The sequence below is a fragment of the Geotrypetes seraphini genome, chromosome 2 (assembly GCF_902459505.1).
Source record: "Geotrypetes seraphini chromosome 2, aGeoSer1.1, whole genome shotgun sequence".
NCBI lineage: Eukaryota > Metazoa > Chordata > Amphibia > Gymnophiona > Dermophiidae > Geotrypetes > Geotrypetes seraphini.
This window is the reverse complement of record NC_047085.1, coordinates 476355201-476377648: the sequence shown is the minus strand read 5'-3', so window position 1 is coordinate 476377648 and position 22448 is coordinate 476355201. Positions and strand designations below refer to the sequence as shown.

General features: G+C 36.8%; 1 protein-coding gene across 1 annotated transcript in view; it reads right to left on the bottom strand.

Annotated features, from left to right (window-relative positions):
* Positions 1–22448, bottom strand: part of TTC21A (tetratricopeptide repeat domain 21A) — a 323520-nt gene that overhangs the window by 108808 nt on the left and 192264 nt on the right. Inside the window, exon 17 of the mRNA XM_033931720.1 lies at positions 17687–17797. Within this exon, the coding sequence (XP_033787611.1) occupies positions 17687–17797 (111 nt within the window). The remainder of the gene's footprint in view (positions 1–17686; positions 17798–22448) is intronic.

The following is a 22448-nucleotide window of genomic DNA, read 5'->3' as shown; positions in this document are numbered from 1 at the left end:
GTGATCCTAATCTTTTCTGTAATTTTGTTCTTCTCTTTCTCAAAAACAATCCTTTATAATCCAGCAAACTTATATGAAATAAATAATTGTTTTAATGAAAGCTTATGGTAACATTGAAACACAGTTAAAATATATACTTCCCCTTTCAGTCTCATTCAATCTCATCCCCCTCACTCCCTGTTTTTTTTTTTTTTTTTTCTCTGGTTCGTGACCACAAAAGAACAGGAAACAAGAACCACGAGAGCAATGCTTTCGCTTTCCCATAAAGTGCCATATATTACACAGGCCAGTACACAAGCGACAGCTAAAATGTAAAGCAAACAGCATAAACGGAAGAACAAAGGAAGCCATCAGACAGCATGACAAGCTGAAAATATTACAGTAAAACGCAGACTCAGAGCTGTACTAAGGCTAGAAGACCCTCTCTTGTCAGTAGCAAAAAAAAAAATGAACCCATAAAAGCAGAACTAATAAGCCAAAACCCATACAAAATAGTGACCACACATGATAATACCACTTACACTAATAAAATCCAGGAAGACAACATATCAAGCGTAAATAAAGAAAGCTTGGCAAGGTAAGATGGTATGTCAGGGAAAGCAACGTCATAAGCAAGCAGTATGGTGACATCATAAGGGGCTAGGTAACACAAAGCACAATGCAGAGAAGAGGTGTATACTTTCGGCTCAACAATGGTAGGAAATATGGGGGAAGAAGGAGGAACAGGATTGTCTAAGCAACGGCTTAACAGAAGATCGGTGAAAAACCAACGGCAGATGGAATCACGAGGGAACAGGCAAGAGAAAGAAAAACTAGGGCTAGAGGCACAAGACAAATAATCATGGCTAGCACTGGCAGCCAGAGAAGAATAAAACAGGGGGATTCCTAATGTCAGCAAGAGTAGTGGGAGAAATCAGACATAACGGGCATGCCTGTTTAAGATGTGGTTTCCCGAGACAGGAACACTGCAGTTTTCCCCGACTCTAGGAAACAAAATAGTCATTAGTAAAAAGAAAGAAACGTAGGTGGCAATATTAAAATCCTGGACCTATAAAGACAAAAAGGGGTTTTTTTTTCCTTTTTTTTCTTTGCATTGTCACCTTGTCTATTAATTGGACATATATTTATTTCTTGTGCAAATACAGTTTCTGTTTTCTTCATGCATTAACTTTCTCTGATCTCCAGTAATCTGTTTATAGTGTATGCGAAATCCGTCTGTGATCAAAAAACAAAAATAATGTCACCTTCATTCACCCCCCTCTTCACAGCTGTTGAAATGGAGCTCAACAGTTGTGAAATAACCTAAGAGATAGCAAATGGTGTGGCTAGTTTGGCAAGCCCCCACAGTCCACCTCTCTGGGCAGCCCACCCCTCTGGGTGGTCAATAATATACAAATCTACAGGGAGAGATTGTGATGGTAACAGGAACGGAGGAGCTTGTTTGTAGGTCAGACTAATAATGTATGTGTAAGAGGGGTTTATAGCCATGGGGCGCTTCCCCTCTGGATTCCCTTTAGAGGCTTATTAGACTACAGGAATAGATAAGAAATTAGGATGTGGAGCAGATCACCAGTGAGACGCTGACACAGAAAGTTAGTGTATGAGTCAGTGTCTGGTTGTGATCACAGACGAACAACGATGTGTGTCCCTGAACCCCTGTAGGTCATGTGCAATGACCCGGTGAAAAGATACCAGGACTCTCATGGAGAAGAGAGGCTGAGAAAGATAGATTTGAAGACATATATTTCATAGGCGTTCAGTAGAGATTACTGGCATAAAGACCGCCCTCAAAAATATGCCTGAACACCAAGTATGCACCAGCCGGTACTAGGAGGAAAATGTAGGAAGAACGAGATAAAAGAAGTCAGGCATCAGTTCCCCAACACTTATGATAATGAAGGTTCACAAAGATGCATGCTGACAGAAAATGGATATATATAGATAACAGTAATAGGTCAGATTTAGAGATTATTTACCACAGAGATATATATAGGGGACTGATTTCACATGGCACCAACGATGCGGATGCAGAGAAACATCAAAATGTAAGACAGTGGATTCATAGAAGCATCAAAATACAATATCACTATACAATGTAATATTACAAAATGGTTAACCTGTGGACAGAAAAATGGAAGGCCAGGCGTTATCCGAGCAGAGGAAAGAATTCAACCAGCAATTGAATCAGTGTCTGTACCAAGGAAAGAGTTTGGAGAAGAAGTAAACATAAGATTTACACAGAGATAAAGTAATAACGGCCGTAAATATTGCTCCACTATATATGCTATCTTAGCTTCGTGTCCCACTAATCATTATATTATGCTGGTTACTCTAACACCAGTCCTATGTTTGCTACCCCAGCGCCAGTCCCTATATTACGCTTGCTACTTTAATGCCAGTCCTTACACTACGCTGGCTACTCTAACGCCAGTCCTTATACTATGCTGACTACTCTAACGCCAGTCCTTATACTATGCTGACTACTCTTACGCCAGTCCTTATACTATGCTGACTACTCTAATGCCAGTCCTTATACTATGCTGACTAGTCTAACGCCAGTCCTTATACTATGCTGTCTATTCTAACGCCAGTCCATATACTATGCTGACTATCCTAACGCCAGTCCATATACTATGCTGACTATCCTAACGCCAGTCCATATACTATGCTGACTATCCTAACGCCAGTCCATATACTATGCTGACTATCCTAACGCCAGTCCATATACTACGCTATGCTGCGTTACCCCCTGGTTCCTGTTTGTATTAACTGAGTGCGCAGGACCAATAGGACAATTGAGGATGGGAACCCGGTCCCGGGCAAGGCAATGCAGAAAAACCGCTCCAGGGTCCGGGACCATCCAAATTTGACACCAGTGAGTCCTACGTAAAAACAAAAAGGAAAAAAAAATTAGTGCTGAAAAAGAAAATAGTGTATGAGGCAGAACATATTCAATTGCTGGTGTAAAAAGGAAATGAAGGAGAAGTGCGGTATAAAAAGGGGAACAAGATAAAGCAGGCAACACAGCAACTCTGTAAAATAAGGAAGTTCATTGAAGACAATGCATAAGTACAGAAATAAAACCCAGAATCAAACTTTTGGCCAAAAGTAATGGAGAGGCAATCTGACAAGCAGATTTTATGCCTGCAATCCAGGGAGATCGTTTAAGGCTCGTGTCCTATGCAGTCGTGGGTCACCAATGAAGTAGGCCGCTGTCTAGGCCTACCTCGAAATGGAGACTCCACACACTATATACTGGTTTCAATAGGTATACATTTATTAACAAATCAGTAACAGCTTACAATTTCAAATCATTCAGTATATAATGGAACAGATGTGATCCTCAGGCCTGAGGGTCCTCTGATGTCTGTTCAGCTTACTTCTGCTTATAGGCCTGATTTTATACATTTTTTGGTGGTCAATACCACGTTAGCCTAAATCACATGATACATCTTTATTGGTTGTTTTTCTTATATGTCAATACATACGTAGATTCATTTATTGGCTTATCTATTTGTGTCATCTTATACGTCTGTTCAGTTTGCCGTAAGGCCTAACCCTTTCCTGCAAATGTCCTTTTCCCCTTACCATATATGCAATTCCGAGTCCAAAATTCCTTCTCTGCTGTGGTAACACATGATATATCTTGCTAAATAATGTTCTTGAGTACTTTGTTTTTCTGACCATGAGCTGTGTTCCTCTTTGCATAATATCCGGCCAGGTGCCATGCATCGGAATTTAAGTCTTGCTTCTTACAAGTTTTTGCTTACCATAGCTAACTCAGAAACAGAACATTTCTCAATCACTATAGGCCAGCTGGCAAGTGGGTTATGAAATATCTTTTACAGTTCATATACTGATTTATTAGAGCAAGAGGGAGGGGAGGGGGTTTTTCTCTTGTGAGGTCTGGTTACTTCACCTTTATCCAAAGGACTTGTTTTGCTTCACCTGTATCACACCAGGTCTTCTTCTTCTTCGTCTCATCCTCTTTTCCCTCTCACAACTGCGAGAGATGTCTCATGGAGACCTGCAGCACATCTTCTGAAGAGTGGGCCGCCGAAGCTTCAGTCTGAGTCTCCGCCATTTTGCGCGCCGGGCTCCCGCTGACTTTCGCCGGCCGCATAACTTTTGCCGGCATGCCCCGCCGCAGAAGGCGTCAAGCCGCGCGCCCCCGAGTGTTCCACCGAGCCCCGACACTGGCCAACTGCTGTGATGCGAAAAGAAGTTAAATTCCAGCCATGGACGATCCGTTATGGGGAGAAATTGGGGAAGTCAGAGCGGAGCTCCGTGCACGAGCGTCCACTCAGGAACCAGTCATCACGTGACCCCCTGCAACCCCTTTTTCTGATGGATAGATGAAAAGTGTTTTAGCATAGAGACTGTGAATACATCGAGCAGATATGAAGGAGCCTGACCTGTTATAATTCTGTAATAGATACAACCAAACTTGAAGATAACATAGGCCTTCATGCAATTCACGATAAAAGTGGTTCAGACTGATATTCAAACCGATTTAAGTAGGCAGGAGAGGCTCCTGGCTGCTTAAGTCTCGTCACTGCAGTGCCACTGAATAGAGAATTTCCTTATATCAGCCAATACTTTTTTTATAGGATAATGAAACTTATACTAATAATAATTATGTATATATAAATGATATTTTTACACATGCAGATACATTATCCACATTCGAGCCTCAGCAACACCACTTAAAGTTCAAAAGCTTCATTACTTTAAGTTTTACGTGTTCAATTTTCACTGGCTCACACTTAATTATTTTATATTTCTAATTTGGCTTAACCCAAATTTCAATAAATGTTATAGATTACTTAGCTTGTGGGTTTTTTTCTTGTTGGGGACATACAATAGCCTACCAGGGGATACACTACACTAATCTTTTACCCTTGACAAATGCCTCTCTATGATGTTATTTTGGCTTTCCTGGTTGTCATAGAGAGAAAGAGATAATGGTTACCATGGATGGGCAGACTAGATGAGCCATTTGGCCTTTATCTGCCATCATGTTTGTATGATTCTATAAAAATGTCCCTGCTTACTGCTTGATGGTTTAAAAGTACCACTGAATTCAATAAAATGCTACTTTGTTGTCAGACTTAAAATTTATTTGGAAATTATTATTTTATTAACTTTTATTTATTTCTATTATTCTTAGAAATCATGTATATCTCAAAAGTCTGCTATTATTCCATTGAGAATTTGCGGGAGCCAATCAAGAAGCTGCTCAGCACTGAGCAGGTGCGCCAAAGCATGCTCCTGCTTTTTGCAGCTCAGTGGCAGAAGAAATTCTTTTCCGCGAGTGAAGACAGAGCCTGACTGGGGTTGGGAGGAAAGGAAGCTGGGGCAGTGCTCATTGAAAAACCCAATTCCACGGGTGAAGAGCCTGACAGAGGAGGGCAGGAAATGGGCTAGGTGCAGTGCCTGACAGGAGGGGAGAGAAGGGGGCTGGTGTCTGACAGGGGGGGAGGGAAGGGAAGGGGGCTGGGTGCAGAGCCTAGGGGTGATGGTAAGGGAAGGGGGCTGGTTGCAGAGCCTGAGAGGAAGAGGCTGAGTGCAGGGGGTAGGGAATTGGGAAGGTAGGGATGACAGATGCCAGGGGGTTGGGAAGACAGATACTGCACACACTGGGAGAGGGTTGGGAAGGACAAATGAAGAGGCTGGGGGAGAGGGGAGGAAAGGAGGAAAAGAGAGATGCTGCACAGGTAGAGTAGTGGGAAGGGAGAGAAAGAAATACTGCCAGTGGAGGAGGGAAAAGGAATGGAGAATTGTTGGACATAGGTGTGTGGCATGAGAGGTAAAGAGATGATGTATATGGGGAAAGTAAGAAAGAGGGAGAATTATTTGACGTGATAGTGGTGGAGAGGAGGGAGGGAGAAATGTTACACTGGGAGGGAGGAGAGATGATCCAAAGAAGGGAGAGATGTCAGACCACTGGCATGAGAAAGATGTCAGACCACAGAATGGAAGGGAAGGAGGGGGAGAGAGAGATGTTAAACCTCGGGAAGAGGGAGGGAAGGAGAGACAGATGCCAGACCATGGGAGAGGAGAGAGATTCCAGGCTATGGGAATGAGAGGAGAAAGATGCCAGACCATATGAGGGGGGAAGGGGGAAGACAGAGGTGTCTGACCAGGTGAGAGGGATGAGATTGTAAACAATAAATAGCTCTGAAATTATGACCCCCCCTCTATGTTTTATCCAAACCCCACTGTCACCCTTTTCTATCTCCAATATGTAACTTTTAACCTTCCCTCCCTAGTACCCTCACTTTCCAGTTTGTCTTGTAATGTTATTTATGTTCACACAATACTGCTAAATTAATTATATATACTTTTATTTTTATTTTTTTATTTATTTATTTTTTTTTAATTTTTCTATCCTGTAATCTTATTGTAAACCAGCTAGATATTAATTTGATAGTTGGTATATCAAAATCAATAAAACTTGAAACTTGAAACTTGAAGGGAAGGGGAGACAGAGGGAGGAGATGGTGCACAGCAATGGGTGCAGCAGGGAAGAGATAAGAAGAAATGCTTCTTATGGATAGATGGGAGTAGGGGAGAAGAAAGAGGGAGGAGATGGTACACATGGATAGATGGGAAGGGAAGGCATGGAAAAGTAGATTTTGAGAAGAAAGTAGAAAAATAGAAGAAAGTTGAAGAGGGAGGAGATGGTACATATGGAAAGATGGGAAGGGAAGGCATGGAAAAGTAGATTTTGAGAAGATACGAAGAAATGCTTCTTTTTTTTTTTAATAATTCTTTATTCATTTTCATATTTTACATGAAGTGTACAAAATATTGAGTTACAACTAATGAATACACAATATCACTTTTATATCTATTACATAATATTCTGAACAAATTTTTTATCCCCTCTCCCACCCCCCACCCTTCAAGTACTTTCCAATCACCTTATACATATTGTATACCATATTATAACATGTTATGTAAAATTATTTTCACTACCCCCCCCTCCATGTGTGCCATAAAGAAGACAAGATAAAGAAGAAAAGAAGAAGATAAATCCTACTATTCATTCAGTACAATACTTTGTCAATGGCCCCCATATTTTTATAAATTTAGGATATGTCCCTCTTTGTATTGCTTACTCTTTCCATTTTGAATATATGAAAAATTGTATTCCACCAAAATGTATAATTAAGGTTACTATGATTCTTCCAGTTATTGGTTATATGTTGAATGGCAACCCCTGTCATGACTAGTAAAAGCTTGTTATTTTCTGGTGAAATTTGACTTTTTTTTCTCATCATCATTCCAAATAACACTGTATCATATGATATTGCTACATGATTTTCCATCAATTTATTAATTTGTGGCCAAATTGCATTCCAAAAACTTTTAATGTAGGGACAATGATATATTAAATGATCCAACGTCCCAGGTTCCAGATTACAGTGCCATCATTTATTGGACTTAGAACTATCTAATTTTTGCAAACGTGTAGGGGTCCAAAAAGCTCTATGTAATAAAAAGAACCAAGTTTGTCTCATAGATGCTGACACTGTACATCTCATTCTCCAAGACCAAATTAGTGGCCATTGAGATGCAGTAATTTGATGCTTAATCTCAATGCTCCAAATGTCTCTTAGACCATTTTTTGGTTTTTTATTCAAATATCCAGATATTAATTTATACCACAATGCGGCTTGATGTCCTAGGAAGTCTGCTTGGAAGCATAAGAACTCTAAACTATATTGATTAGTCAATGTTTTCCATTCAGGGAACCCAACCTGAATGGCCTGCTTCAATTGCAACCATTTAAAACTTTGTTTTTTACTAAGACCAAATCTATGTTGCAATTGTGAAAATTCCAGCAATTTACCTTCCGAAATAACATCATTCAGAGATCTAATGCCTGCAATAATCCATTCCTTCCAAAGGATTTGAGCTCCGCCAATTTTAATCTTGGAGTTTATCCATAAAGACTGATTAGTTGACTTGTTTATTGGGACAGGTGTTAATTTACTAATAAACCTCAACGTTTTCCAAGTATCCATTAATATCTTATTTTCTCTGTATCTTCTAGGCATGTTGATACTTGGAAGATGAACTAAATTTAGGGGAAACATAAGGCGCCATTCCAAATATAACCAATCTGGTGCATTATCTATCAGTTCTGGGAGGATCCAATACATACCCTGATGTAAAATATAGGCTTGATGGTACCTATAAAAATTTGGAAAATTTACCCCTCCCTCCTTAATTGATTTTTGCAAAGATACCAAAGCTATTCTATGCGTTTTACCAAGCCAAAGAAATTTCGTTAAAATGCTATTAAGCTTTTTATAAAAGGACCCCTGAAAATAAATAGGTATCATACTCATTTGGTAGCAAACTACAGGCAAGATCATCATTTTAATAGTTTGAACTCTCCCCCACCAAGAAAGATGTAACGGATTCCATTGCTCACATAACTCTGTAACTCTTTTCAATACAAATTTTTCATTTTCTTTTACTGTATCTTCAATTGTATTTTTAACTTGAATGCCAAGATATTTAAATCCTTCTTTTTTCCATATGAACGGAAAAGCGTCAAATAATCCTTTTACACAATGAACATTTAAAGGTATAAGTTCAGACTTACTCCAATTAATTTTATAACCTGAAAATTTGCCAAACATATCAATTAATTCCAATAGACAAGATAAGGTAGACTCTGGATTCCTCAAATAAAGTAAAATATCATCCGCATAAGCCGAAATTTTATATTCCATATCAGAATATGGAATACCCTGTATCCCCCTTGCTTGCTGTATTGCTAACAATAAGGGTTCTAATACAACATCAAATAACAAAGGAGATAAAGGACAACCTTGTCTAACTCCCCTCTGCAATTGAAAACCATCAGATATCATATTATTAATATTTAATCTTGCAATCGGGAAGCTATACAATGTTTTTACCATTTGTATAAATCCAGAACCTATACCAAACCATTCTAAAGCCTGATACATAAAATTCCATTCCACCCTATCAAACGCTTTTTCTGCATCCAAGGAAACTGTAAAAGCCGGTTCATCCATTTTTTTTGATAAATTTTTTTTTTTTTTTTTTTAAATTTTTATTTATAAATTTTCCATTCTTACAACATCTGAATCATAGTGAATATTATTAATTATTACATATCTAGTATATTATCATTAATAATTCATAGTATTTAAAATATAATATGATAAAAATTATACATTAACATAAAAATATAAATCCCTCCCCCTTTTTGTATAACATGTTTCCAATAATTAATCAAATCCCACCCCATTCATATATAATTTTTATCATTGTGCTAAGAAATCTAATCATTAGAATAATTAGTCAATGGTTGCCAAATTTTCTTGAAATTAAGAAGATTCCCTTGTTGTAACGCTAATTTTTTTTCCATTTTATATATATGACAGACCGAATTCCACCAGAACGTAAAATTTAATTTGGTATAATCTTTCCAATTTTGAGTAATTTGTTGCATGGCGACTCCTGTTAGTATTAGTAATAGCTTATTATTATTTGCTGATATCGGACTCTTAGTTCTCATTGCAGTGCCAAATAATATGGTATCATATGAGAGTCCTACATAATTCTCTAGTAACTTATTAATTTGGGGCCAAATTGAATTCCAAAATGCGTTTACACAGGGACAGAAAAAGATTAAATGATCTAATGTCCCTATTTCCAATTTACAATGCCAGCATCTATTGGATCTAGTACTATCTATTTTTTGCAGGCGCGTTGGGGTCCAGAACACTCTATGTAATAAGAACAACCATGTTTGATTCATAGACGCTGACTTTGTAGATCTTAATCTCCAGGACCAGAATCGTGGCCATTGACACTCAGAAATTGTCTGACCAATCTCAATACTCCAAATATCCCTAAGACCTGTTTTCTTTTTTTTATTTAAAAATCCGTATATCAATTTGTACCATTTTGCGGCTTGGTGACCCAAAAAATCCGTCTGGAAACATAGAACCTGTAAACTATATTGATTATTTAGATTTTTCCATTCAGGGAACCCTACCTGAATGGCCTGCTTCAATTGCATCCATTTAAAATATTGTGTTTTATTTAATCCAAATTTATTTTGCAATTGTGAAAAACTAAGCAGTGAACCTTCTGATATGACATCATTCAATGTTCGTATTCCTGCATTTATCCATTGTTTCCAGACGATTTTAAATCCGCCAATTCTGATCCTGGAGTTTACCCATATTGATTGATTTAGAGATTTAGCAATAGGTTCTGGTGACAGATTACTGATGTATCTCAATGTTTTCCAAGTGTCAAATAAAATTCTGTGGTCTTTGTATCTTTTAGGCATTGTTATAGTTATTAACTGTTCTGGATGTAAAGGGAACAGGAGCCGCCATTCTAAATACAGCCAATCTGGTACATTTTCCAAAAGATCTGGGAGGATCCAATACATACCCTGTCTTAAAATATAGGCTTGATGATACCTATAAAAATTTGGAAAATTTACCCCCCCTTCCATAATTGGTCTTTGTAATGATACTAAAGCGATTCTTGGTCTTTTCCCATACCAAACAAATTTTGTAAGAACATTGTTAAGTTTTTTATAAAATGACCCCTGGAAAAATATTGGAATCATACTCATTTGGTAACAAACCACAGGCAATATCATCATTTTAATTGTTTGAATTCTTCCCCACCAAGAAAGATGTAATGGATTCCATTGCTCACACATTTCTGTTATTTTTTTCAATAAAAGTTTTTCATTCTCTTTGACTGTGTCTTCAATTGTATTTTTGATCATAATTCCTAAGTATTTTATTCCATCTTCTTTCCAAATAAATGAATATGGATCAAATAATCCTTTGGTACAATGAACATTGATTGGGAGAATTTCAGATTTGTTCCAATTAATTTTATATCCAGAAAAAGTACCATATTTTTCTATTAAATTAAGTATATATGGAATAGTAGTTTCCGGTTCTCTTAAATATAATAATATATCATCTGCATATGCAGATAATTTAAATTCAAAACTGGTAAATGATATTCCCTTTATCTCCCTAGTTTTGTTTATTGCAATTAATAAAGGTTCTAGGACAATATCAAAAAGTAAAGGAGACAGAGGGCATCCTTGTCTAACTCCCCTATGCAAGTTAAATCTATTTGATAAATTATTGTTAATATATAATCTTGCTCCAGGAGAGCTATACAATGTCTGAATCATTTTAATAAAACCGGATCCTATACCAAACCATTGTAAAGCTTGGTATATAAAATTCCATTCCACTCTATCAAAGGCTTTTTCTGCATCTAAAGATATTAAAAAAGCTGGATCATTTATTTTTTTTGCTAAATTTAATGAGTGGAATGCTAATCTAGTATTATTTGATGAATGTCTTTTAGCAATAAATCCTGTTTGATGTACATCAATAATGAAAGGAAGAGCTTTTGCCAATCTTAATGCTAATATTTTAGCCATCAATTTGTTATCCACATTCAATAATGAAATAGGCCTGTAATTTGAAACCAGAGTAGGATCTTTGTTTGGTTTTGGTAAGACTATAATTATCGATTCTGCCATAGTACCAGAAATATTTTCATTCTTTATTTGATATTGATACAAATTTAACAGATGTGGTAATATGATATTTTGGAAAAATTTATAAAATTCAACAGTATACCCATCTCCACCTGGAGCGGATCCAACTCTAAGAGACTTCAATGCTGTTTCTAACTCTTTTAAAGATATAGGTTCTTCTAAACTTCCTTTTATATGATCTGGAATATTTGGTCCAATATATGAATTTTAAAAAGTTAATCCGTCTTGTTCTTTATTTTTATAAGAATTGGAAGTGTATAATTCTTTGTAAAAATCAAGAAATTGTGTTATAATATCTTTTGTGTTGGTATGTGTTTTACCTTGTGTATCTTTAATTGCAATAATCTTAGATTTGATAAATTTAACATATGAAACAATAATCTAGAGTTATTAGAGGAATGTCTTTTAGCAACGAAACCAGTCTGATGCGTGTCTATAATATGTGGGAGAGCTTTGGCTAATCTCAAAGCCAAAATTTTCGCCAAAAGTTTATTATCCACATTTATTAAAGATATAGGCCTGTAGTTTGAAACCAAAGTAGGATCTTTATTTGGCTTAGGCAAAACAATTACTATTGATTCAGCCATAGTACCTTTAATATCACCTTTTATAAGTTGTGTCTGATATAAATTTAGTAAATATGGGGAAAGGACATTTTGAAATGTTTTATAAAATTCTACTGTATAACCATCACCACCTGGAGCGGATCCAACTCTAAGAGATCTCAACGCTGTTTCTAATTCTTTTAATGATATAGGTTCATCTAAACTCCGTTTTATATGATCAGGAATCTTAGGTCCAATAATTAAATCTAAAAAATTTTTACCATCTTTTTGCCTCTCCAAATAAGGCTCGGAAGAATACAGGTCCTTATAAAATTTTAGAAATTGCTTTAAAATTATATCCATTTGATTGGTTATTATACCATTATCATCTTTTATCCCATTAATGTTAGTTCTTCTTTTTTTTGCTTTAAGATAATTTGCCAATAATCTTCCCGCCTTATTAGAATTTCCATAATACATTGTCTGTTTGGAAAACAAGTCTCTTCTTATCATTTTTGAAGCTAATTCGTTATATTTACCTTTTGCTTTCAAAAGAGCTTGTAATACATCATGTTCCCATTTGCTTACCAATTTAGTTTCTAGTATTTTAATTTCTTTTTCTAACTCTATATACTGTTTTTTAATCTGTTTCCTAACAAAAGCCGAATATGATATAATATGACCTCTCATAGTCGCTTTAAAAGCGTCCCATACATTTTCAATAGATGTATCTTCCACTAAATTAATTTGAAAGAAATCACTAATTTGTGTTTTAAAATTTTCCAAATTTTTTTCATCCACAAGCAATGCATTATCAAATCTCCAAAGAGGTCTTCTATTTTCTAATTGATCTAATTGTAAATCTATCCATACTCCCGCATGATCCGAAATGATAATGGGATCAATGGAAGCCTTAATCACTTGCTGCACCTTATGTGATTAAATAAAAATATAATCTATTCTTGAAAATGATTTATGAACCTGTGAACAAAATGAAAATTCCTGATCATTAAAATGAAGAATACGCCATATATCATTCAAATCACATGATTGAACCAAATTATCTAAACCTAAAGATTTTATACTTTTACCTGGTTTTTTATCCATTAATGGATCCATTACAGCATTAAAATATCCAGCCACCACTAAATTAGAAGCAGCCAGTGGTAACAACATACTCTGCAATTTTTTAAAGAATTCTGATTGATTCGAATTAGGGGCATATATATTGAACAACGTCAGGGCATTATTTCCCATACTTATATCAACATGTAGCCATCTTTCATGTGGGTCCGAATTTACTATCTTAAAATTGGCCATACACTTTTTATTTATAAGAACTGCTACTCCTGCTTTTTTACCCTCTGCTGGAGCAAAAAAACATTCTTTCACCCTCCCACCCATTAGTTTCTGTGATTCCTTTATATTAAGATGGGTCTCCTGCAGACAATAAACATCCGCATTTTGCTTCTTTAAAAATGATAATACCTTTTTCCTTTTGATTACATGATTCAGGCCATTGACATTAATAGAAAATATCTTAAAAGACATAATATATTTTATACTCCTTATCATAATCTTCCTCTTCCCTTCTTCCATAACTAAGATCTAAAAAACTTCTCCCCATAGCACACATTCTTACCTCCAGATTACCCAATCCCTTATTAATCTTTTCCTTAATCATCCTAGTAATATCTTTAATACCCACCTTCTTCCCACCCCTCCCCCCCAATATAATGACTGCTTAAGGACACACATTGGACAGTAATCCCAACTTCCCCCCTCCCCCCCAGGCAACCAATATTTATTAATAACCCCTTTATCCTTTATTGAGACAAACTCACTACCTCTCCACAATATATCTAATTATATCTCTCTTCTTTTTCCATTTTAAAGTAATTAATTTCTCTATCTATTATTTAACCTTTAGTCACATAACCATATTTATTTCCTAACATTCCATTAATGCATTTTTATCATTTCACCAATCTCTAATTCATTCCCCCAACATTTTATTTCATTCAAGAAAATTCTATCAGTCATATATTTAATAAAAAGTATCATTTTCCTATATCTTATATTATCTAATCCATCTTCTCCTATCCTCCTTTAAATATCCAACAACAAATATCCATCTCTTCATATATTTCTGTTTTAAAAAAAAAAAATTTTCAATTTTATAAGTTTTTATCCCCTATTTGTATTTAAACTTTTGTATTTCATTTTCAAAATATTTTCCCCCCCTTTTTATATTTCCTCTTCTCCAAATTAAATCCAATCTTTTTAAAACTATATTATCACAACATCAATCTTTACATTCCTTCAGCTACCAATAAATTCTTATGTATCTTTCTTTTATATTATTCATTTTCCTTTCCTTTACTTGCATTTAAATATCATATAACTTGTCCTTTCTATCATTAGTCCATTCTGCAATCTTTTCCTTATTGTCCTTTCATTCTTTACTTTCTCCTTTTCTGATTTATTAAATAAACTGAACTTTCATATTTATTTCTTATCTCCATCCATCCACTCTTAAAGACTTTTGACTGCCAATTGTCATTCATTTTTTTTTTTTATAATATCCTTTTAGTCTATCAGTCCTGCTTTCTTCTTCTTCACATCTATTTATTTTCCTATTCAGTCTTCACTTTTCCTTTTGTGTTAATTTGTCCAGTCCTTTAATCCTTCTTGTTCATTCTTTACTCCAACCATCCATCTTTCAGTCTCCTAAAAGTTCAGTCTAATAACTTCACTTTAATGTCTTTCCAGTCTATCCTTCTTTCTACTTTCTTTTTTACATTCTTTTATTTTCTTTTTCACTTGTTCATTTTTATTTCCTATTCTTTGTTGCATATTCTTCTTTTTCCAACAAACAAAAGTCCCATAGTTCTTTATATTTAATTTTTTGTTCAATATCCACCAATCCAGTCTTAGTATTTATCCCTTCATTTCAACACCCATTGTGCTAAAATGACATAGGTTCTGATTTTGAAAGAAAGGTCTTTAGTTTTTCCGGATCAACAAAATACAAAGATTTATCCCCACAAGATACCCTCATTTTTGCTGGGTAATATAACCCATACTTATATCCTTTTTCCTTTAATTGAGATCTCAGATCAAGGAATTTCTTCCTAATATTTGCTGTATTTTTAGCAAAGTATGGTAAAAACCATATTTTGGATCCTTTATAGTTTAAGTTTTTATCTTTTTTGGCAGCATTTAAAATTTCTATTGCTTGCTGGTATCTTAACATCTTGAATATTAATGGTCTTGGTCTCCCTTGATTTTCCAGACTCTTTATTGGAATCCTGTGTGCCCGTTCTATTTCCAAAGGCTGTTTGAAATCCAACTGCAATAATCTAGGAATTAAATTTTCTAAAAACTGTATTGCATTTTTCCCTTCCAAATTTTCCTGTATTCCAAAAAGTTTTATATTCTTTCTTCTTCCACGGTTTTTGTAATCTTCCAGCTGACTTTTCAATTGAATTATTTCCAAACTGTCATTTTTGCATCTAAGCTCTCCATTTTAACTTCTAACTCTGTTGTTCTTTTATTAGCTACTTCCATTTGTCTGTGTATATTCAGGATTTCTTCCTTCAGTTCTGCCATATTACTCACAGTCTCTGTCAGCATTTGTTTGATTTGCCTCAGTTCCCCCATAACTTCAGCTTTGCTTAACTCCTCTGATACATCAGCAGGAAGCGGAACCTTACTCGGGGTAATTTGATCCTGCTTCTGCCTTTTCACAGCCCCTCCGGTTTCACTCTTACTCTGTCGGGTGCTCGCCATGCTCCCGCTGTCCTCTCTGATGTTTTCAGCCAAAAACAGTTTAAAAGGAAATCTTTATTTATTCAACGGTTGCCCAGGTAAGAGGAGCGCTGCGATCACACGACCATTTTGTGTGCGCGCTAAGCCACGCCCCCCCTCCCCCGAAGAAATGCTTCTTATGGATAGATGGGAGTAGGGGAGAAGAAAGAGGGAAGAGATGGTACACATGTATCATGAAACTCTTCTGCACCTGCACTAAGTGCATTCCCCCCCCCCTTGCTTTTGTAGTGCACTTATAATTTGAATATCATTTCCTTTGAAAATTGGCAAGCTAGTTTTCTGCCTTGTTCTGACAGTATGGGTTTGCACTGTGATTTTAGCGTGGGAGTTTTGTGCATCAGCCCCTAAGTTTGTACCTGAAGCAATGGAAGGTTAAGTTGCTTTCCCAAGGTCAGAATGAGCAGCAGCAGGATTTGAATACTGGCTTTCTTAGTTTTTAAGCTTGATGCTTTAACCACTAGGATACTGCTACACTGATCCATGGCATTTGCTCTTATACTGCAAGGTACACATGGATAGATGGGAAGGGAAGGCATGGAAAAGTAGATTTTGAGAAGAAAGTAGAAAAATAGAAGAAAGTTGAATGTTAAAAGTTAATGCTAAAGATGTATGTATGTATACAAACAGACTGACTTCAGTGCAAAGTTCTGTCTTCAGAGGGTGATCAATACATGTATACTCCGCTCAGAGATATGAAACTCAAAAAGGAAGGCTGAGAAGCCACCTTTGCAATAACAGTTCATCTTCCAGTCACTGCTATATTTATATGTTGGATCAGATTCTCCACCACTGTACTACACAATGCCTGGAACCACCCTCAGATAGTCAACCCATGGGCTCTGTGCAACAATGGGCTCTGTGCAAAGAGGGCCCCAGAAACCATCTTGCAACAATGCCACTGCTAGCCAATTCTCCAAAAATCCTATCAGCTTACCATATTTAAGAGATTCTACAAGACTGATCAGGCAGATATTATTTTGCCTGGAATGAATCACTCCTATGTGTAGACAAACTAACTCCTCTTTAGTTTCTTTCACAGAATCTTCTGATTCCCTAGCTCAGCACTAAAATTCCCCTACATGATCACTAAACTCTCCAGATGCTTGTGTCAGAGTATTAAGCTGTTCTTGTAATTTGTCAAGTTTACCTTCCAAAGCAACTACTATTGCCTCAGTAAGACAAGGCACCAACTGTTCATTTACCATGAGGTCTTCCGTGGGCTGCTCCACCATCTATCCACAGTGGATACAGGTCAGGATTTTTCTTTGTCTCATTTAACTAATTTTGGAGATATTTCTGTCCTCGTTTTATAGATAAATTTGTCCAAGTGCTATTCTGGTATTCCCACTATTGATATAGTTGTATGTACAATGCTGAATTTCGACCTTTGATCCAACATTCAAGGGAAAACCCAGGAGCTCAGGTAATACTGCCAGCTAGCTCACTGAATCATATGCCTCCCTCCCCCCCCACCCCACCCCCACCTTTTCTCTTATTCATAGAGAACCAAACCACTAAGTAGTAGATTTTACATTTAGTAGTGCTACTTTTACATAACTATAAATTGCAATTACTTGTGAAGAAACTAGAAATGTAGTTAAGAGTTTATAGATATGTAGTCAGGATGAACCTGTAGTAAATATTACATACTGAGACTGTTATTATCAGAAAACTGCTCAAACCCATCACCTCCTCAGGTTGTTTTCAGTACCTTTTTATACTGGTGTGTTTTTATTAGAGCATGTCCAATTCTTCTGGCCAATGCTGCGTCTCTGGGATTCTTCCTCTGAGCTTGGTCATAGACTTCTAAAGCTTTCTCTGGCTATAAATAATTAATGAGAAAATTAGTTATTCATAGTTTTACAATCAACACATTAACTTCAGTTCTACAAAATTCCTGAGTCGTGTAAATCACTGTTCTTCAACCGCTGGTCCGCAGAAAATTCCTGCCAGTCTGCGGAGGGCCGGCGAGATCGACGCGGTTAAATTTCCTGTTGGGCATCTCTTCCCCTTTCCCTTCCAGGGCTGGCATTAGGATCGGCTGCAGTACTGCTACAACGAACAGCAAAAAGAAACACAGAAGCCGCAGGAATTTTCCTCTTGCCTGCATCGCTATAGGCTCTGCTGATCCTGATCCCGCCCCCCTCTGAAGTGACTTCCTGTGTTTGAGGGGCAGGATTGAGACCAGCAGAGCTTATAGCGAATAGCAATGCAGGCAAGAGGAAAGGCCCCATGGCTTCTGTCTTCGTTCTAGCCATCTGATTTAGCAGGACCACAATTGAAGGCAGGGCTGATAGCAATCGAGTTCAGGAGAGACATCCCTAAGCCCCATGGAATCCCCCGCCACTGCAGTTCAGTGCTTGTCTGAGGCAAGTCCCAACGAGCAGAGGAGGCAGACAGCAGCATTATTGGGCTTAACTCTGAATGAAGAACAAGCCTTTCAAGTTGCTTCCAGAGTTCTGGGCAAGGGAACTGTAAGTAAACTGATGTGAGTTAAGAACCAGGCTGCTTCCGATTTAGTGTCAGTTATGGTGAGACCAGCCATTGTGACACTGGAGTCACTCTGGGGCCAGCAGTCAAGGGAGGGAATAAGAGATGCTGGATTCCCACGTGTTGTGGGAAGGGGATAGTAGACCCGGGGGGGGGGGGATTGGTTTGACAGAAGGGAGATGGTGGATCCCCTTGGGGGAGGATAGTTATTAGAACTAGGTGGGAGTTGGAAGAATAGGGACACAAAGACAGATGCTGGACCTTGCAGGGGGCAGAGAGACATGGAAAATGCTGAACAGGAGGGTGGAATATGAAGATAGAAGTAAGATGTTGGACATAGGTAGAGGGAGTGGGGAGACAGAGGGGATATGCTGGACATGGTGAAGGGGGAATAGGGAGACAAAGAGAAGATGCTGAATAAGGACTGGAGGAAGTAGGGTGATGGAAGGTATCTGCTGGATTAAGATGGGGAAAAGAGGGGAGGTACTGGAATACATTCAATATAAAATCATAACGGAGGCTTGTGCGGATGGGATCAGATGGTTTGCAGGGACCGAGCTTGCGGAGATGGGGCAGAAATGTGGTTTTTTTAAAAAATTTCAGTCTTAGTAGTTTGCCAGTCCACAAAATAATTATTTTATTTCTGCCGGTCCACGGATATAAAAAGGTTGAAAAACACTGGTGTAAATAGCTGCACAACTAGAAATATTTTTGTTTTCTTAATCTGGATTTATCTCACACCTTAGAATTAGAAGCTTTAGATTAGTTATATTCAAGTACAGCCGGTATTTCCCTATACCAAGAGGACTTGCAAACTAAGGGGATGATGCTCAGAACCTAAAGTTGGCATTAGAGCCAATTGGCACAGGATTAGTGCAGTGTTAATCTGCGCAAAAAGTCATGTGCTTTTTTGAGAGTCCTTTATTACTAGCACTGCTGCCATAAAAAAGATTGAGTTTGTCTGTGTATCTAAAGCCTCTTTCAATTTTAAAGATATTTATTTAATGAGACTTTGCTATCCTTAACACACCAGAGGTATTAAGGGACATGTTGCTTCATAGTAATATACAATTTGATTTCTATTATTATTCTGCTCTAGGATAATTAATATTGATAATTTACACATACAAGATATATGTGATTTGGTTAAAAATATATGCATTTATGTATGTATTTATTAATTTAGTTTATTTTTATTGTGAGAATATAACATTAATACATATTAGTATTATGTTTATTACTTTTTTAATATATTTTTGTTATTATATAATTTTCTTGTGATTGAGTATAATTTTTTATATGCAAGTTCTATGTAGTTTAATATGAGTCCTACTTATTCTTTGGTATGGTCATTTATTCTTTTGCATGTTCATTAATCTCATTGTATGTTAATTTACTATTTTAGACCCCTGAGGCAGGCTTTATGCTGAAATATTGGCCATGTCTGGTCTAAAGAATATTTTGGTCCCTATTCTTCAGGCCATTTGTGCTTTTTCTGCTGTGTGCTAAAGATGAATGCATACTGTATTTAAATGTAGTCAAACCAAAGTTAATGAGGTAATTTGTTATGCACTCCCAATGCTCAGAGAACAGTGCACAAAGAAACGCTGGCCTTGATTTTCAGTTTACAATCTGCTGGTTTGGGTTTCTTTTGGAAGTGGAAGAAAACCCACGCAAGCCTACAAGCGCTGGTACTGAAAGAAAGAAATGTGCGCGAGTCTGAGCAAACCCGAAAGTGAAAGCATACACTGGTGCCTGTTTTCGGTGCTTAAATATAAGCCTTCAAAATAAAAAAAATTTTTTGAAAAGCTTATAATTTTATTCTTTTATTCTATTGTCCTTATATATTATTATTTTGGAAATCAATTTGGTCTCAAATCAATAGGATGATGGATAATCCAGTAGCCTTGACTTATGATACTATTTTATTTGGTACAACAATGAGAGCAAAAAGTCAAATTTCATCACATAATAATAAACTTTTATTCATATTAACTGGAGTAGCAATTCAACAAATAACATGTAACTGGAAAAATTATGACAGATTAAGTTATAACTTTTGGTGGAATTTGGTATGCCATATATATAAAATGGAGCGCACAATAGCAACACAAAAAGGTTACTTTGGTAAATTTCTGAAGATTTGGAGACCATTAGCAGATTTTTGTAATGATTAATAACATTTTCCCATAATAAGAGATTTGTTAAGTGGGGATCTGGGTGGGTATTATTTTATTTACTTCACAATATGTATGAATTAATTAATGCATTTTGAAGTATTAGGTTAGATTTTCTGAAATTGGAAGGGAGGGCTTGGGGGGGGCTTTTTTATTTTATTTATATTTGTCATACATGTTAAATGATTTACATATTATCTAAAACATTATAAAAATATGAATATAAATATGATATATTGTACTTAAAGTATTCATGAAGGAAAATCAAGTGTGTGTTTATAAGATTATATGTATTTTTCTGATACACTTGTTGTAATATGAAAAAATGAATAAAGAAATAAAAAAAAAAGAAAAGCTTATAATTAAAGGCACAGAAGAGCATCATCAATGTGTGCTTCACTTTAGCATTTGCCAGTCATATGAGCACAAGAGCTGCATGTATCATGAAACTCTTCTGTACCTGCACTAAGCGCATTCCCCCCCCCTCCCCCCCTTGCTTTTGTAGTGCACATATAATTTGAATATCATTTCCTTTGAAAATTGGCAAGCTAGTTTTCTGCCTTGTTCTGACAGTATGGGTTTGCACTGTTGATTTTAGCGTGGGAGTTTTGTGCATCAGCCCCTAAGTTTGTACCTGAAGCAATGGAAGGTTAAGCTGCTTTCCCAAGGTCAGAATGAGCAGCAGCAGGATTTGAATACTGGCTTTCTTAGTTTTTAAGCTTGATGCTTTAACCACTAGATACTCCTACACTGATCCATGGCATTTGCTCTTATACTGCAAGGATATTGCATTTTGTTAGAATTGCAAGAATTTGTTGCACTTGCAAGAATTTGTTAACAACCAAAATGCTCTGTCTACCTATCAATCAGGGTTCAGAAAATTCCACAGTAGTCCTTACTTCAACTATCATATTGCTAACTTATATAATGTATGTAAACTTGTAACCCATTCTGGGCTCTTTTGGGAGGATGGGCTAGAAAATTGAATAAATAAATAAATATCTGTTGAAGGCACTCTGGAGTAGGACGGCCAACTCTGTTAGGTAGTCGGGGGCATTCCCTCTCAGGATCTTAAAAGCAGTGATGTCCAATTTAAACTTGATCCTTGAAGTAATTGACAGCCAATGTAGTGGGTTCTAATCCCATGCTACTCCTTGTAATCCTGGGCAAGTCCCTTAATTCCCCATTGCCCCAGGTACATTAGATAAGAGTGTGAACCCACCGGGACAGATATGGAAACATGCTTGAGTGCCTGAATGTAAACCACTTAGGCTGTAAGTGTTATATAAATACTTAAATAAATAGTAGGGCTCTAGGTGTTCTGATTTCCATAGTCCATATATGAGTCTTACTGCTGGGTCAGGAACTGGTTGAGTAGAAGGCGACAGAGGGTAGTGATCAATGGAGATCGCTCTGAGGAAAGGGATGTTACCAGTGGTGTTTCTGTTCTTTTTAACATTTTTATAAATTATATTGCTGAAGGGTTGTCGAGTAAGATTTGCCTCTTTGCGGATGATACCAAAATCTGCAACAGAGTAGACATGCCAGATGGTGTGAATAACATGAATAAAGACCTGGCGAAGCTTGAAGAAATTTTGCAGCTAAAATTTAATGCTAGAAATGCAAGGTCATGCATTTGGGCTGCAAAAACCTGAGGGAATGGTATTTAGGGGGTGAAGAACTTATGTGCACGACGGAAGAGCGAGGCTTGGGTGTGACTGTATGTGATGATCTTAAGGTGGCTAAACAGGTTGAAAAAGTGACGGCAAAAGCTAGAACGATGCGAGGTTGCATAGGGAGAGGTAT